This window comes from Mesoplodon mirus (genome assembly GCF_964341445.2).
Source record: "Mesoplodon mirus genome assembly, chromosome: 9".
Classification (NCBI taxonomy): Eukaryota; Metazoa; Chordata; class Mammalia; order Artiodactyla; family Ziphiidae; genus Mesoplodon; species Mesoplodon mirus.
In genome coordinates this window covers 99,888,822-99,902,919 of record NC_138985.1, presented here as the reverse complement: position 1 = coordinate 99,902,919, position 14,098 = coordinate 99,888,822, and the positions used below count along the sequence as shown (strand labels likewise).

Genomic DNA, 14,098 nt, shown 5'->3' with positions numbered 1-14,098 from the left:
TGAGATTTTGATTGTTTCTTCCTCTATCACAGCAATTCTGGCATTGCTACTTCACTTAACACGGTCTGTTTTTTTGGTCAAGTTTTCAAACGCCATTCTAGTATTAGTGTTTGTCGTAGTGTTAGCACCATCTTCTGGGGTTCCTGATAATGTGTTAAATTCTCTGTTGTAGATGAGTGCTCTGACATTGAGAAACCCTCTTTTATCCAGCTTTAAGTCCTGCCCCCTTTGTCCTGCACTCTCAGGACCCAGTCCCATACACACTTTCCCATTCCTGCTGGTACATATTGGTTAGGTCATACAGCTAGATCTTTTGAGATGCAGTCCTTTTTCTCTCTGAGCAGCCTCTGCACGTTCCTGGCTGGGTGCATTGGTGTGAAAAGATTATTAGGTCATCTGAGATACTACCAGGAAGAGTAGATCTAACACTAGGATGGCATTTGAAACTTGAACAAACAAACACAAAAACACCAAAAAAACCAGTTCATGTTAAGTGGAGTAGGGACGCCAGAATTGCTGTGATAGAAGTAGCAGAAATTAAAATCTCACAGCAGTTGGCTTGCTAGAGTTGCTATATTAGGGACAGCTGGAAAACCCATCAGTTGACTATTAAAATCCCAAGCGAAGTCAAAACTATTGCTAGGTAGCAGAATCTTTTCTTTCTCTAAGGCATGCATTATCTGGTGATATTCCTTTGACATAAATTCATGAAGCCAGGAGGGACATAATCAGGGTAATTTTGGCAAATTTTGTAAGTCTTTTTCTCAGTTGTCTGGGGGCTGTTATAGCAAAACAGTCTAAGTTTGAACAGAAAGAAAGTGTAATTAGTTTTACCAGTGAAAGCGCGTTTTCCTCAGTTAAGAGTGGAGAGTACAGCCAGTTATTTCCTGGAATGTCATACTGTCAGCAAGATTATAGATTATATGGCTTCTCTGAATATCTGTAATGATTTGTAGCTGGTAACTGTGATAACATCAACTTTAAAAAAAACAGTTTTTTGTTAAAAACAAATTTTCCAAAAAACAACCTTCTTGGTGAATACTACCAGCGTAAAAATTATACTTTTTATTGGGAAGGTTTTCAATTATGGAGCAGTCAGAGATGGACATTAATTTTCATGGAAGACCATTATTATAATTGTAGCTGGTTGTGTCATTAGGTAAATATTTTCATGTAAGGAACTTCCCTGGTATTCTAGGACAAAGATATAAACCCAACAGTTAAAGTTCTGTATGCACTTTTGGCCATATTGAATATAAGTATCTGAATACAGCATTTTTATCCTAGAATCAGAAGGGTGATAAAAATATGAAATATAAACATCACAGTTAAAATAGTTAACACTTAAGTTGAAATGTAAACCAGTGACTATTGTTATAGGCTTAATTTCAATTCTGCATTCATTGCAAGGTTAAGCCATTGACTTCCATGAAGTCATCTGCCTCTGAGGACAATGTTCTGGATATCATGTCTTACTCTCTTCATACAGTCTGACGAGTCTGTAGTAACAGTGTTAACTTATGCTGAGAATCCTGTGCCCTGAATTTTGCTTTTCCCAGCACCGCTCTCCCCAGGAGACTCAATTTATGACCTATAGTTTGTAGCAGGGGCTGTCAGATAAATTAATGGAAAAAGCAGAAACCATCTGAGGATAATAAGACTGACTGGCTCGGGTTAATAAATCGTAATTACCAACATTAGAATGGAAGGATGCAGAGGCTCTATTGAGGAATAATAAAATGTCAATCTATGTGCCTGAGTCAGTGATTACCCTTGACGGAGGGCATATTATGGACAATAAGGGCATCGATAAACTTTCAGAGCTCTTAATTAATGCCATAAAGTATATTATAGTTAAACCCAATGGACAAGAATTTAGATTTTTCAATGATAATTCTAATAAAGTAACTGTAGATTCACATAAGTTGCAGCACTGTCAGAAGTTATTAAAAAATTGGTTACCATAATTCAATTTATAAAGATATTGTTTATTTTAATTCAATTTTAATTCAGTGTATGTTTACATTTTGAAAATCTTGAGTGTTTATAAAAATTTTAGCTTAAAACCAGTAAAATCAGTATAGGAAGTTTTAGGAAGTTCAGGTAAATTAGATTTTCTATGAGTAAATGAACCCTAATCTTGCATAAACTACAGTATTAATGGTACCATTTTTACACTGTGATAAACCCAAGGAAAAGGCATATTATAAAATTAGCCTAATATCCAGTGATTCGCACTGCCAGGCAAGGGTACAACTAACTATCTGTGGAAAACTGGGCTGAATAGTTTGTTGATGGGAAAAAGTCAACAATTTGCAGGTACAAGGAAAGAGATCGGTTCATGGTGACTTTGCTAATTAAAGATTGAAGTTTGAGCTCTGGATAGGACAGAATTAGTCCGTAAGTCTGTAGATCATGGGTTAAAACAGGTGCCATTTTTTATTAGTCAGAAAAACGTTTTCAATTAGGTTGATGTGGGTCACTCAAAGGTCAAACAAATGTCGTTTTCTATTGGTTAGAAAAAAGTTTTCAATTAGGTTGATTGGTGTGGCTCTGCACCTAGGTCACTCAAAGGTCTTAGCTACTCACGAGCTTCAGCTGGTCAAACCGTGAAACGTCGTCACTGGTTGTCAGCTTCTGCTGGTTAAAAGCAGTTGCATGGGAACGGCACAACCAGTTTGAGATGGGCTCCGATGGGAAAAATTTCCTCTTGCATTGTGAGTATCAAATTGCTGTGGTATTTTTATCCCACTGGATAAGTTTACAAAAGTGCTATAGTAGTTTTATTTTAAATTTTTCTAGAAATAATGAACTTTGCATCTAATTAAATGTGGGATGAACATTTTAGATATTAAATATAAAATGTGTAAAAGAGTATATACATTTTTCAAAAATGAAAGGGAGTATTTGAGCAAAAATGAAGTTCTCTGTGTTAAGATAGATATTAATTTAGTCTTATAATTCCCTTGGGTTTACCTTTTGTAATACTTTGTGAGCTTTGAATATGCAAGTGGATATGGAGAGGTTTATTTTGTTGGTGATGGTTAAAGTTTTGGAGGCAAGAGCAGTATCAACTCTTGGATCAAATCAAATCAAACAGGGAGTCAGGCTACAGTCAGGAAATTCCCTCCCTCAAACCTCAGTTAAACACGTAAGCAATAAAATAGTTTGTTTCAAGTAAAGCCCTTTTTCCTGGTTTCAGCCAAGGCTGTAAACCTGAGTGCTATTTGGTATAAGCCCTAAATTGCACAAGAGAAAGAGGCAACAAAGCCAAAATAGCCCTTAAAAACCAGAGTCAGTTGAAATTCAGTTAGGGCATCTGTCAGTACCATAATATCAGATTTGGGCCAGAATTTAAAAATGGGTAATTAGGAATCTGGCTCTTTTTGCTGTGCTGAGATCCCAGCCAAAACCTCCCCATTGCAGGTGGTCTGTAGGAACTTGGTGCCTGAAGGCTCCAGTGTGGTTCTATTTATGTCTTTATGTTAGACAGTAACGGTGAAGCCATGGCCACTGTGACTCTGCCAGACTAGAGAATCCAAAACAAAGCGTAGAGCTGGTTACACCAGGCTCATTTCCAAGGGACTCATCACAGTTCTGCATAAGCACAGTGCCCAGTGCCCCAGTTGTGGCTGGCCTTGTTGTTTGTTTCTAGTTTCAGCCTGGCTGTCAGGGCTACGCTGAACTGTATCTGTTTCTCCTTGAAGTCAGAAGGCCAATAATCAATAGAGGGATGGGCTGATGCTCTCACTCTGCACCACTCAATAGAGTATTGCTAACTATTCACACGTGGCACACTAGAGGACTTTGTCAGCAAGGGGTTGGAAGGGGCTCCAGCACTAAATGGACTCCTTCAGTTACGTGTACTGTGTTATAAAGAACTTTTCGAATGCATTGCCTCATTTCTTGCTTATAACTACTCAGAGCCGTTCGAGAGGTTTGTATTTTTTTTATTACCATTTCCAGGTGAAGGGAGAAAGCAGAAAGGATTAAGTGGTTTGCCTAGCATGTTTGCTGTGTCTTGAGCGGTTGGACGAGAGCAGAGTGAGGGGGCGTATTTTCAGGTGGTTTGGGTTAGGTTTTTAAAGTCTGGATAGCATGAAGTTTGTAGTTGGGTTACAGTGTGGTAGAAGTGACGTTCTTGTTCAATTAATCAGAAAATATTCATGCCATGCCTATGATGTTCAAAGAACTATGCTAAGCTGTAGAGGTGTAGTAAGAAATATTACAAGGACTTCTCTCAAAGAGCTTGTAATTCCACTGGCGAGAGAATACATGTGCACATAAAATAACCAGCAACTTAGGGCAGCTGTTCATTGATGCCAAGGGGAGATACAGGTGGTGAGGCCTGAAGGGTTAGGAGGAGAGGTTACAGTGAATTGAGGTGATCTTGGAACATTTTCTTTTTAGATTTTGTAGTGGAAGTAAAATCCAGATGCTGTGTATGAAATAGTGGTAGGCACTCTAAATGGTGAGTTGGGAATTTAAAAAAACAGCAAAAAATGGTAAAATGGGCAAAAATGGAAACATAAAAGAATAAAGCATGTTGTAGAATATAATTAATCCCATCTCACTATAGACGGGAATTTATAATGGCTGGGAGTGGGAGATTGATGTAGACAAATTGGCTGAGAAGATTATGGATGGCGCTGAATGTCAGTATGAATAGTTTGTTCTGTAATCTCGGGGAAAGAAGTAGTCATCTGAGTATTTAAGATTGAGGCTGATATTAAAAACAAAAACAACAGCAGCATTTTCCCTGGTGTCATGGCCCAGGATAGAATGAAGAACACGGGGAAACAGACTATCAGTGGAGAGACAAGTTAGCAGAGGGAGCAGACATCCAGATGGGCCGTGACCAGTCAACGGGGCACGATGCCTGCTGGACGTGGGGTCCAGGGTGGGAGAATCCCACCACACAGCCGAGGTTGTCTTCAGGAGTCCCTGCGCAGGCCCTGCCCCAGTTTCAGCATGCTTGCTCTTGTCTGCTGGCTTCCTTCTGTACACAGCGGAAGGAGCTCTATAGCTATAGCTCTGAAGAGAAGTTTTATTCATCTCTTTTTTTGCTCAGTCCATCACGAGTGGCTTGAGCAAAGGGGAAGAACTTTTCAGGTGACTCTGATGTGAAATCGTTCCTGCCTATTTAGTGCCGTTTCGTTTCACATTGAATAGCTTGTGCCTCATCTTTGAAGGGACCTCTCTACCTAACCCTGTGGTCCACTGGACTTGGTGTCCTCCCTGGAAGCTGTTTCTGTCAGGCAGTGATAACTGATGCCAGGGGCTGTGCAGGTTGTGGCTGGCTGCCACAGCAGTAAACCTGTGGACGCCAACCTGTCCTAATAATTCAGTCCATGTGTGTTTTACAAAAGTGCATCCTTGCTTGGGGGAATGATATTCTCCTTGACAGAGGAGGTATAGCAGGACTCATTGTTTGTGGGGAGATGAGTATGTTTGCTGTCCTTAAGACCACCCCAGTTTCAGTATTCACTAGGAGGGCTCATAGGACTCAGTGTATATTACTCACAGCTGTGATTTATTGTAACAAAAGGCTACGAAGCAAAGTCAACAAAGGAAAGGCACATGGGGTAAAGTCTGGAGGAAACCAAGTGGAAGCTCCAAAAGTCTTCTAACGGTTACAGAGGGTGTGCTTAATTCTTCCAACATGAGTTGTGACAACACGTGTGAAATATTGTCTCCTAGTTTCATCAGAAGCTCAGTGAGTAGGTTTTATTGGGGGCTGGTGACATAAGCACATACCCTGCTTAGCACATACCCAGCCTCCAGACTCCCAGAAGGAAAGCAGGTGTTCAGCATACATCAGGCTGTTTGTACAAACAGTTCAGGCACAGTGAGTCACCCTTAACTGTTCTGGGAACCATGGAACCTCTCCTGAAGTTCAAGTTCCCGAATGCCAGCCGAGGACCAACGTTCCAAGCAGGCCTTTGTAAGGAGAGCAGACTCATGCTTGTTCTGTGAACTCCTCTGCCCTGAGTGATTCTATTATTACTTAAGTTGTTGAGAAAGGGATATTGATGGAGAAACTTTTCAAAATCCAGGAGAGTCCGGTGTTAAGGAAGAGATCCTGTTTCTAGAAGTGAGAGTTGAGGCTGGGGAGAAAAGAGAAGGATTCAAGGAGGAATTGCAGAGCACAGAGGATTGACACTGGTCCTGGCCTTATGTCCACATGCAGGAGATTGGAGAGGGAGAAGGAGACCTGGAATGTGTTTTAGGAAACCAAGAGAGGCGAGAGGACCAAAAAGGAGGGAAAGCTCATTAGTATATAAAATGCTGCAGATAGGTAGGAATTATGGGGACTGCAAAAATGCTGTTAGGACTTCTTTTAATAATGTGTAAATAGAGTTTTTGGTTTTTTTTAACTTAAAGTTATCTGTATACGTTAAGCAAGACTTAGTCAGCCAATGCCTTAAAAGCTTTCCTGCCTGTCACATCTTTCTGTTTTCTTTGGATCACTTTACAAAAGCCTTGTTTTAAGATTTTTTTTTGTCATTGATCTGCATTATTTTGTTTGGCTTAGATTTCACAGGCAGATAGAAATGGATGAGCTTTGGGAAAGCTAAAAAAAATTCCTTGAGTGTTACTGTGTACTTCTCTCTGGTAATTATTTAGGGACAGAAGCAGCCAAAAAGCATCTCTTCCTTTCTCGATGGAAAAGTAATTCTGTTTGTTCATTAAGAGGATTGTGTTTGCTATTCCATTCATCTCATTGCTGCTTGCTGGCGAAAAATGGAAATTGAAAGCTGCTTGTTTTGAGTCCAACATCCCGGGGTATGATGAAAGAGTTTGCATTTCCTCCTCTACCCTGGGGCATCTCCCGGACTCTCACTTCTAGGTCACCTGCCTCTCTCATGCTTCATTTCTCTTTGTGGGTTCTCCATGTTCAGGTTGTATAGAACCTCTGAGATGGATGACCATTATACAGAGTCATGTGAACCAAAAGTGGCTCTTTCTTTTACTTACAATAAAAATGTATCAGAACCTCATTTACTTGGGAGAAAAAGAACAACGTTTTGTTTTGTTTTGTTTTTTGGAGTATAACTGCTTAACAATGGTGTGCTAGTTTCTGCTTTATAACAAAATGCATCAGTTATACATACACGTATGTTCCCATATGCCCTCCCTCTTGCGTCTCCCTCCCCCCCATCCCACCCCTCCCGGCGGTCACAAAGCACCGAGCTGATTTTTGTGTCTGACTTTGAGTAGTGTTAAGGGAATGCTGGTGCCTCCTCTCTCACACTCCAGAGGATTTGGGGATAGGAAACTCTTGCGTGGTAGAATTTAGAGATGCTGCAGTGCCGAGTGTGGCATTTGCCATCCCAGTTACCTTAAGCCTGGCCTTACTTTGTTGGACTTCAGGAGGGCAGATGCATACTGTGTTTGAAGTGGTTTTAATTCTCTGTTTCTTATTCTGACATCCCAGGGCTTCCAGCAAAAATTCTCCTTCCACAGTAAAGAGATTGTGGCTATCAGCTGTTCCTGGTGCAAGCAGGCGGTAAGTTGGCGGATAAAATAAAGTGGGCTCGTGTTTTATCGAAATCGACTTACGTCATTGCTGGAGTTCCTGTCTGTAAGGGGAACGTTATCCTTATTTATGTGCTGTCTCTCTCATAGGATCTGTGGAGGAAGAAAGACAGATCAAAACTATAGAACTATAGCATAAATGAGCTGGAAAAAACTATAAATTAACCCCTTTATACACTGAAGCCTGGGATCACAGATTGGAAAATCCTCTCCTGGTTCTCCCTGGGTTTAGAATCGAGGGCTTTTCACTCCTACGCCACGTTTTCCCCACTACACTAGATTGTCGATGACTCCTATAGTGGGAGATTGCAACCTTAGATAATCCCTCTGACACAGAAATTCAGGCATCTTGGTTCTTCTGTTTTGGATATAGGCAACTTTTTTTAATACTGGGGCTATTTTAGGATAAGAGTGGTCTTGTATCCTTCTTTAGGTTTCGATGTTGTTATAGTTGGCTGTATGCTCATTGAAATGTAAGTCTTTCTTACATTTGAACATATATACTGATCAGGATCCAATGGTAATTTCCCTATTTACTTTTCCTCTCATCTTTTTTTCATTTTTTAACAGCTCTGTCCCAACTAGATGGTTCATTTTTTTGTTTGCCTATGGACCTGTTTTTTTCCTTAACTAGACAATGTATACTCTAACTCATAAGTTGGCAAACTATGGCCTGTAGACCAAATCTGACTGCTGCCTGTTTTTATAAATAAAGTTTTATTGGAGCACAGCCATGCCCATCCTTTATGTATTGTCTCTGGCTACTTTCATGCTACAGCAGCAGAGTTGAGTAGTTGGAGCAGAAACAGTATGACCCTGTAAGACTAAAATATTTACTATCCAGTCCTTTTATAGAAAAAGTCTGCTCTAATCTCTCAATTCACCTGTTTTTTTTTTTTTTGAATGACTGTATAATTGCGATACATTGTCCCCTCACTGCACAGCTAACCTGAAAAGAAAGGGCTGTGCTGTTTTAGCGAGGGTAAGGGTTTGAAGGAAAACATCAGGACTCTACATACAACAGCTTTACCTAGCCAAACAAAGCCATAGGGCAGGAGCAGAAGATGCATTTAGTTGAAACACATGAAACTGACATTTTTGTGGGTCAAAAACTTTTGAATTTTGGCAGTTCCATCAGGTTCAACCTAATAATCTCTCTGGCATAATTTCCCTAGGCCCGCACATGTCAGGAGGATCTGCTGTCACTAGGTAGGGACGCCTTGGTCTGGAAAGCTCAGTGCTTGCTGTGTCACCCTCCTGGCACATTTTTTATTCTTGGCATTTCCATCTCCTTTCAGTTAATTGTTACACAAATAATCTTTGTGCTTCTGTTCAAGAACATGTTCACAAACATAAGGCCATCCTAGTCCTTGAATGAGACTATACCATCAAAGCAGTATCTCCACCTGGACAGGAAGAAGCAGATTTAGGGCCCAGGGGTCCCCAACTCTGTCTGTGCTGCTGGTTTCCCTGATCTGGTGAGATGTTACTTGCCAAATGGCATCAAGCTGGCCTCAGACAAGGCTGTGCCTGCTCGTGCCCCTGTAGCTGCCAGGTTGTGGTTAGGTGGTTGATCCAGGGTTATTTAATTTGGGAACTCAATCCCACTTGACAGTGAACACATGTGCTCTCTTTTTATTAATCTGTAGTCCAGTTGAATCACTGAAAAACAACTTTCGATTGACCCCTGTGGCAGAGTTTTGGTCAATTCCAAGTATTGATATCTTTGAGTTTCCCAGGTTTACAGCGTGATTTTTCAAGGACTGAAAACACAAAACATTTTAAGACAGATTACAGTGGTGGTGTATTTTAACACTGCAGGTAATTCCTTCTAGGATATCTGATGTCAAACAATTAAGTGCCTTCTGTGGGTGCTTCCTGCAGCAGAAAATAAAACTGGGATTGGGAGCTGGGTTTCGTGGATTCAGGTCCTGACTCTATCACTTAAAAGTCCTGCAGTTTTGGACATACCTCTTAGTCTCTCTAGATTAGAGATTACTCGGGTATAAATTGAGAGAGTTGGAGTAGGCAGTCTCTGAGATCCCTACCATTTTAGAAATGCAATGGCCATTCATTTGGGGGTTTATTTGGATTGCTAAAAGAAAATCACTTTCTAAAGAAGGAATTGAAATGACATTTCTCTGGTATAGCAAATTGTTTGCAGATCACAAGTAACTGGTGGTAGGGGGAATTATTTATTATCTTATTAATTAGTATTTCACGCTTAATTAATTGCTTTAGTAATTTGCCATGGATCATGTCAGATCTTGAAGATATTCAGCGATAAAGACAATTTCCCTGATGTGACATAATTGGGGTGGCTATATTTGCCAGTTTTCCTGAAACAGCCCTAATTTATGTCTGCTGTTCCAGCATAATTATTACCAGTGCTCCCTTTCATTCTTAAAATTGTTTCAGTTAAGATGATAAATTATGTGGTCATAGTAAGTATAAGCCAAGTAGAAGCTAATGTTAATTTAATGGGGATTTTATGTTTATTAGAAAACAAATGTTACCACTCATTATCACTTTACAGTCACCAAAAAAGATGATTGAAAATGTGATTGGCCTGGGCTTCCCTGGTGGCGCAGTGGTTGAGAATCTGCCTGCTAATGCAGGGGACACGGGTTCGAGCCCTGGTCTGGGAGGATCCCACATTGACACGGAGCGACTGGGCCCATGAGCCACAACTACTGAGCCTGCGCGTCTGGAGCCTGTGCTCCGCAACAAGAGAGCCCGCGATAGTGAGAGGCCCGTGCACCGCGATCAAGAGTGGCCCCCACTTGCTACAACTAGAGAAAGAAAGCCCTTGCACAGAAACGAAGACCCAACACAGCAAAAATAAATAATTAATAAAAATAAACTCCTACCCCCAACATCTTAAAAAAAAAAAAAAAAGTGATTGGCCTAAGGTTACTCAGTCCATTGGGGTATAAACTTAGGCCCCTAGAACTGCGGTATCATTATGATCATTAGTCTACTTTTACTTCCTTTCAAAAACCAAAAGCACTTTAGACTTGCCAAGTATGACAGGACCATTATTTTTTCAGTGGTCCTGGACAAACCTAGCAGAAGCAGTCTTTTTGTTCCCTCTCGGATTAACAACTCTCTAGAAGAGACATCTTTCCTGGGCCCCCTACACTGGAAGGACTACCTGGGAAGGATTTACATCTATGGATAGAAAAAGGTGAGGCAGGTGGTCGGCATTGCCTTTCTGCTTGCCTTCATTTCCTTCTGGACATCGTCCCAGATCAACCAAGTCTGTGACCAGCGCAAGCCAAGTGAAACAAAATTATGTGCAAAGTTAGCCTTCATAGACCCCTCCAAGTCTCTAACATCTTTATGTAAATATCCTATTAAAAGCTTATCAAATTTTAGCCGGCTTGTCCTGTAAGATGGATTTCTTGTTATCAATCGTTATCAGTTTGTAAAGTGGAATGAATTTGAAATCTGGTCTCTAAGTTCCTGGGGCTGGTTGGGCAGTGAGGAGAGCGTGTGACCTCAGAGAGAGAGAGAGAGTGTGTGTGTGTGTGTGTATATATACATGTACTTATTCCTTCTTGTGGCATCATCGTCCTTTGCACAGAATTGTTTACTGGCCTGTTTTTCCCTTCAGTTTCACAATAAGGTGACCTGCTTCATGCTGCATCAGATTGAGGAACCCTGCTCCCTGGGGGCTCACGCTGCTGTTATTGTCCCGCCCACCTGGATCATTAAGGTGAAGAAACCTCAGGTAACTGCCGGAACCCTGGTGCTGCTGGGACAGCACAGAGAAAAAGTAACTGCTGCTTCTTGCTTTTCTCCCCCTGACGAATCTCTGGGTTCTTACAATCTCTGCTCACTCATCCCCAAGGTCCTATGCTTCCCAGTGCATCCCATTAGCCCATCACAGTTCTGCGCTGGGCTCTCTCATGGAACCAGCCTCCACCTCCTAAAGAAATCAAAGTTCCGCAGCAGGAGTGTTTCCTCCCCACTCAGGTGCTAATGTTCTCTTTGATGGGTGCTCTCCTGAATTCATTAAGGACCCGTAGTGGGTACAGCTGATTCTCACACAACTCTCTTCTCTTCCAGCCTGGGCAGCCCCAGGGAGTGGCTGTGAGGGCGCTCTGTGCCATTGTTTGGTTGCTATTATCACCAGTTCCAACCCGAATGCAGACTGTGGGTCATGACCTTCCCCAGCACACAAGGCCTGCTTAGAGAGCAGCACTCTTTCTTAAGGCAAAGTAGAATTTATCCTCTGAACATCTAATCTCATTCTGTATTCCATCCTCATTGTACTTTCTGTCCTGGAGAGTCTCTGCTGCTATATTCTGGGAGACCTTGGTAGTTTTTCAACAAGGTCCTAATCTGTGATAGAAACGTTTCTGCCTTTGTACTGTACATCTTAGATAGTCATCTCCAAGTTATGGGATGGCAGACTTTTAATGTTACAGGGAGAAGATTATACCACCCCCGGGGTGTGGGTATCTTAGGGAGTCTTCTAGAATGTAGTATCTTTAAAAGATATGGCAGTCCTACTTCAGATGGTCTCCAAAATTATCATATAGTGTATTCTCATTGACTCGGTTTTATTTAAAAACTGGTGGATCAGGGACACTGTTTTGCTTCATGTGTTTTATATAAAAGTTTTGCCTCTGATGAGTAACATGTAGGAATCATCACAATCCATGGAAGCCCTTGGGAACCGTTTTCCAGAGGCGAGTACAGTATCTACACATTAAAAATGAAACATCTAGTTATTTTTACATTTTAGAGCTGAATGTCACGAGATGCGAAATACGTTGTCCAAGGTGACATAGCAAGTCAATGACAGTACTATGTCTGAGATTCAGGTGTACTGATTTCCAATTTGGTGTTATTTTGAAACCTCTTTAACATTTTTACTTCTTTGTGTGTGTTTTTCCCCTAAAATTCAGTAATCTCTCCATGTGCTGTATAGTAAATATTCAGTTAAATCAACACGTTTTTCATCAAAAACCTTGATGGTATCAAGAAGGCTACTAGGCATTGTGATACAATACACAATCCTTGTTCTGAAGAACCATATAGTTATTTTAAGGAAAGATCAGGGGCTTCCCTGGTGGCTCAGTGGTTGAAAGTCCGCCTGCCGATGCAGGGGACACGGGTTCGTGCCCCGGTCTGGGAAGATCCCACATGCCGCTGAGTGGCAGGGCCTGTGAGCCATGGCTGCTGAGCCTGCGCATCCGGAGCCTGTGCTCCGCAAGGGGAGAGGCCACAGCAGTGAGAGGCCTGTGTACCGCAAAAAAAAAAAAAAAAAAAAAAAAAAAGATCAGGGAGCGCTTCATGACGCAGGTGGATTTCATTCTGCCTCCTTAAAGATGGGTGGGATTGAGGTCAGTGGAGAAGGAAATGACAAACAGGAGAATGGCACAAGCCAGGAAACTTTGTCCAAAATTATCTTCATGGGACTGTGAGACTAGGTTGACTGCAGTGGAAGGTTTGTGCAGGAGGTGTGTAGGGGATGAGCATAAGGTTGCTCAGGGCTGACTGGGAGAGAATTTTGATTCATGTAAACTTTATCCTTTTAAGCAAAGGAGTGATAGAGTAAAACTGTATTTTAGAAGAAAACAACTAGCACGAGTGTGTAGCATGACCTAGTGGTATGGGATTTGGGCCCCTGAAGATAGAACAGAAAAATCAGAAGACTACCACTCTGCAGAGGAATTCTAAGTTTACCTTTCTAAACTTTAAAAATTCTTTTGGTTGTGGAAATTTTCAAGCAAGTGAAGAGAAAGAGAAGATCATAATGAATTCCATAACCATGAACTTTTTTTTTTGGTGTCACAGATATTTTTAGTGTTCATAAAGACATAAAACAGATTCTATACCTGAAACACCACAGATAATACAGAAATTTGACTTGAAATACAAACTCTGCAATTATCATTTCACATCCTGAATTGCTGTTGCAATATTCAATAACACATTAGTCGTCACTTCTTTCTAACTGGTTACTTATTTCTTTCCTATAAGGAATACTACTGACAAAACATCATACTCATTCATCTCTTCCTATAAAAGCACTTCTTTACTATGTGTCTTGTTCAACATTACATTTAAATATACAGATTCTAACTCACTGTCAGAATTCTGGAACCAAGACCTCATATACCTGATACATTCCTGTTTGAGGTCAGGTCCTTCTTAGTCTTCATTTCAATCAATGCTTTTCTCATCCTGTGTCTAAATAATAACCCTTAGTTATTGGTATGTTATATCATTAAACATCTTTTTCTATATTCATCTTTTCTGAAAAGGAACTGATCTGCAATGCTGATAATAATAAACATTAAAATAACTAAATAAGACACTTGCGCATAAAAGTGTATAACCCTGAACTTTTCTGCTATTATTGTTTCGTCTAACCCCTGCCACACCATGTTTTCTTTTTTGTAGTTAAATTTGTTTTGAGATTCACGTGCAGTTGTAAGAAATAACACTGAAGGATCCCATGTACCCTTTACAAACTTTCCCCTCATGGTAACATCTTGCAGGATCATAGTATAACATCACAGCAAGGATCTTGACATTGATTAGT

General features: G+C 40.9%; 1 protein-coding gene across 2 annotated transcripts in view; it reads left to right on the top strand.

Annotated features, from left to right (window-relative positions):
• DGKI (diacylglycerol kinase iota) overlaps positions 1-14,098 on the top strand; it is a gene marked incomplete at its 5' end in the record, with an annotated part of 458,035 nt that overhangs the window by 220,694 nt on the left and 223,243 nt on the right. For both annotated transcript variants that reach the window (XM_082631691.1, XM_082631690.1), the window contains 2 exons: positions 7,439-7,510; positions 11,156-11,272. In XM_082631691.1, coding sequence (XP_082487817.1) covers positions 7,439-7,510; positions 11,156-11,272 — 189 coding nt within the window. The remainder of the gene's footprint in view (positions 1-7,438; positions 7,511-11,155; positions 11,273-14,098) is intronic.